At 52.4% G+C, this 3,271-nt stretch overlaps 1 protein-coding gene across 1 annotated transcript; it reads left to right on the top strand.

Annotated features, from left to right (window-relative positions):
• Positions 1–321: 321 nt before the first annotated feature.
• Positions 322–2,368, top strand: LOC100191982 (ATP-dependent 6-phosphofructokinase 2). The gene is made up of 2 exons (NM_001137406.1): positions 322–1,062; positions 1,335–2,368. Exons 1-2 carry the CDS (start codon positions 457–459, stop codon positions 2,160–2,162), a joined length of 1,434 nt encoding a protein of 477 aa, NP_001130878.1. The 5' UTR covers positions 322–456; the 3' UTR covers positions 2,163–2,368.
• Positions 2,369–3,271: the final 903 nt, after the last annotated feature.

Raw genomic sequence — 3,271 nt, 5'->3', positions numbered from 1 at the left:
AGGCCCGCTTATGCATTGGTGGCCTCCTTCCACCTGCGCATGCGCCGGGAAAGGTACGTCGATCGTGCATCAACTCCACGAGTCGCAAAATGCAAAGCAAACACCTTAAATCCTCGATTACCCTGATGAATAAAAACGTCATTACTTACATAGTTAGTACACCACTACACGACGTGTCGACTCGAGGCCTCGAGGGTCGAGGATTATGTCGTGCGGTGCGGTGCGGTGCGGTGCCTAACACTGCTTACGTGTCTCGGTGTCTGGTTTATTTAAGTCACGGGCCATTGAGGTGGCCCTTTCGCGCCTTCCCAGTTTCATTTTCAGGAAAGCTCAAAAACCTCTCCGCTGAAACCGCCACACGTCGCACGCCCCGCCCCGCTCCTCTTGACCGCCTCGCTCCCACGGTCCCACCCCCGACGCGCGGCTTCCTCAGGCACCCACCTCGCCGACCGACACATGGACCCCACCGCCGCCCCCGGCTCCGGCGGCACCCCCGGCGACTCCGACGCCACCTCCCCGACCAACACCACCGTGACGCTCCCGCCGCTCACCCTCCGCGACGTGCCGCGCCTCGCCTCCTCGTCCCCGGCGGCGGCGGCGGCGGTCCCGAACCCCATCTCGCGCCACCCCTATTTCCACCCGCCCGCCAACTTCTACATCTCTCCGGGGGACGTCTCCCTCCGCCACGCCTTCTTCGACCTCGTCTCCGCCGCGCCCTCCCCGCTCGTCGCCTACCGCCGCGGGGGCCCCCGGCGGGACCTCGCCGTCGACCCGGCCGCGGCGCGCGCCGCGCTCGTCACCTGCGGGGGCCTCTGCCCGGGGCTCAACACCGTGCTGAGGGAGCTCGTCGTCGGGCTCCAGGAGCTCTACGGCGTCCGCCACGTCTTCGGCGTCGCCGCCGGCTACCGAGGGTTCTACGGCGCCGACGAGGATCACGTCAGGCTGCACCCCGCCGCCGTCGACGACTGGCACAAGAAGGGTGGCACCGTGCTCAAGACCACGCGGGGTGGCTTCGATCTCGGTAAGATCGTCGACGGCATCGTCGCGCGCGGGTACACGCAGGTGAGATCATACTTTACACACTTAAATCCCCAAATTGAATCTGGGCAGCTCATGGGTATTGCAGAAGAGAAGTATGCTATGCTATTTAGTTCGAGATTTCAAGGTTCAGAATGAGTTTTTGGGAGCCGTTCACGCACAGCGGCTAATTGTTTCCCTTCTTTTTTTTTATAGTTCGTACACGTGTTTTGAGTGCTTCAGCAAATGCACGTTCTTCGTTGTAAAGCACAGTATAAAGTATAAACTGAACTGATCGCGTCCTTTTTTTATTGAAGATATATGCGATAGGCGGGGATGGAACCATGAGAGGGGCTCTGGCGATCTTTGAAGAATTTAAACGCCGTGGTTTGAACATATCTATCACTGGGATCCCGAAAACTGTGGACAACGACATCGGCATCATAGACAGGTCGTTTGGTTTCCAGACTGCGGTGGAGGTCGCTCAACAGGCAATTGACGCCGCTCATGTGGAGGCTGTTAGCGCCGTCAACGGCGTAGGCATTGTCAAACTGATGGGAAGGAGTACAGGCCATATCGCCCTTCACGCCACCCTCAGCAGTCGGGACGTCGACTGCTGCTTGATCCCAGAGGTGGATTTCTACCTGGAAGGCAAGGGTGGCCTGTTCGAGTTCCTGTACGAACGGATCAAGAAGAAGGGGCATGCTGTCGTCGTGGTCGCCGAAGGAGCTGGCCAGGAACTGATTCCCCGGACTGACGATCAGAAGCGGGAGCAGGACGAGTCCGGCAACACCGTCTTCCTCGACGTAGGACCCTGGCTGAAGTCCGAGCTGGGCAGATGGTGGAAGAGGGAACATCCCGACGAGCTGTTCACTGTGAAGTACATTGACCCTACGTACATGATCCGAGCGGTCCCTGCGAACGCCAGCGACAACTTGTACTGCACTTTGCTGGCGCATTCCGCCATCCACGGGGTCATGGCTGGGTTTACTGGCTTCGTGCCTGGTCCGATAAACGGGACGTACAGTTACATACCGCTGGAAGATGTCGCTGTGGCGAAGAACCCTGTCGATGTGAACGATCACAAATGGGCATGGGTTCGGTCGGTTACGAATCAGCCTGATTTCCTGAAATCCCAAGCATAGTACCTCAAGTCCAATGGCTGCTCCTCCCTTAATTAGACTTTCTTACTGATCCAGTTGCCTGCATCCCTGGTTATTTTCTGTTCAATAAGGGTTGTAGCTTTTATGCTCTCCAGTTTGTGCGCATGTGGAACACTTTTGAGAAACTGTTGTGCTTGTACATATGCTGATACTATCGTTCTCATGAATAAACGATGCTTTTTACTTTGAGTGAAACACCGTTTGCTTAAACTGTATTGGATTGCTATAGATGTCAGCCGACATCGATTGATAATGATCCAATGCTATTCGGATAGATATAAATAAAATCTAAATCTCATAGCAAATATATGGCCTATTAGCTCAGCTGGTTAGAGCGTCGTGCTGCAGGTTCGAGACCTGCATGGGCCAATTTTTTGGAGTCATTTTCTTTCAGTCGTATCCTTTTTTTTTTTTACATTTTCAACTTGCAGCTGTATACTGCTTCCTGACTCTTGTAGAACAGAACCTGTGGGTGATCAAATGACAAACAGACTCACCCCTTTTTGGAATTCCCATCTTGCACCTGCCTGTATGCTGCGTCCCATCTTTTAATTTCCATCTTTTATCCATCATTTCTTCCAATGCCAAATTCAAGTGTGACATTTTCATCCTAGTTACCACAGACCAAAACAAGCGGTCATCATTCTGGTATCTTCGGAGTAAGTACGGCCAGTTGTTAGTAACGATTGAACCATTGTAGATTGTTTTACAGGGTGGAGTGAATCAACCACTCCAACAAGCAATTGCCATGGACAAAACATATCTGCATTAGAAGAACAAAGACCTCTCTTTTTTTCTCCAGAAAGGCAATACGAGGACTCTTATAAAAAATCAGTTAGCTAAACTTCTGAAATTTCAAAATGTTTATTGTAAACAAAGATATACAAAGATGGACCAAGTTAGAAGATGAATGCACAAAGTTTTTCCACGCAGCTGCCACTAATAGATACAAACACAACTATACTGCTATCCTCACCAATGAGGATGGAGTCTCCATCTCTGGGCATAATGAGAAATACGCCTGGGGTTTCTGACACTCCTTCTATGCTCTTCAATATTGACCCTTTAGTTAAACATGTGGAAGGCCTTGA

This window comes from Zea mays, chromosome 10, assembly GCF_902167145.1.
Source record: "Zea mays cultivar B73 chromosome 10, Zm-B73-REFERENCE-NAM-5.0, whole genome shotgun sequence".
Taxonomy (NCBI): Eukaryota; Viridiplantae; Streptophyta; class Magnoliopsida; order Poales; family Poaceae; genus Zea; species Zea mays.
Note: the sequence above shows the minus strand (reverse complement) of the source record. Positions and strands in the feature narration are given on the sequence as shown.

What these genes read in the sequence shown, in the direction of transcription:
- LOC100191982 (NM_001137406.1), top strand. Translation starts at nt 457, where the DNA reads ATGGACCCCACCGCCGCCCCCGGCTCCGGCGGCACCCCCGGCGACTCC. An exon ending in TCGCGCGCGGGTACACGCAG is followed by an intron (nt 1,063 to 1,334) that starts GTGAGATCATAC and finishes TTTTTATTGAAG; the next exon opens with ATATATGCGATAGGCGGGGA.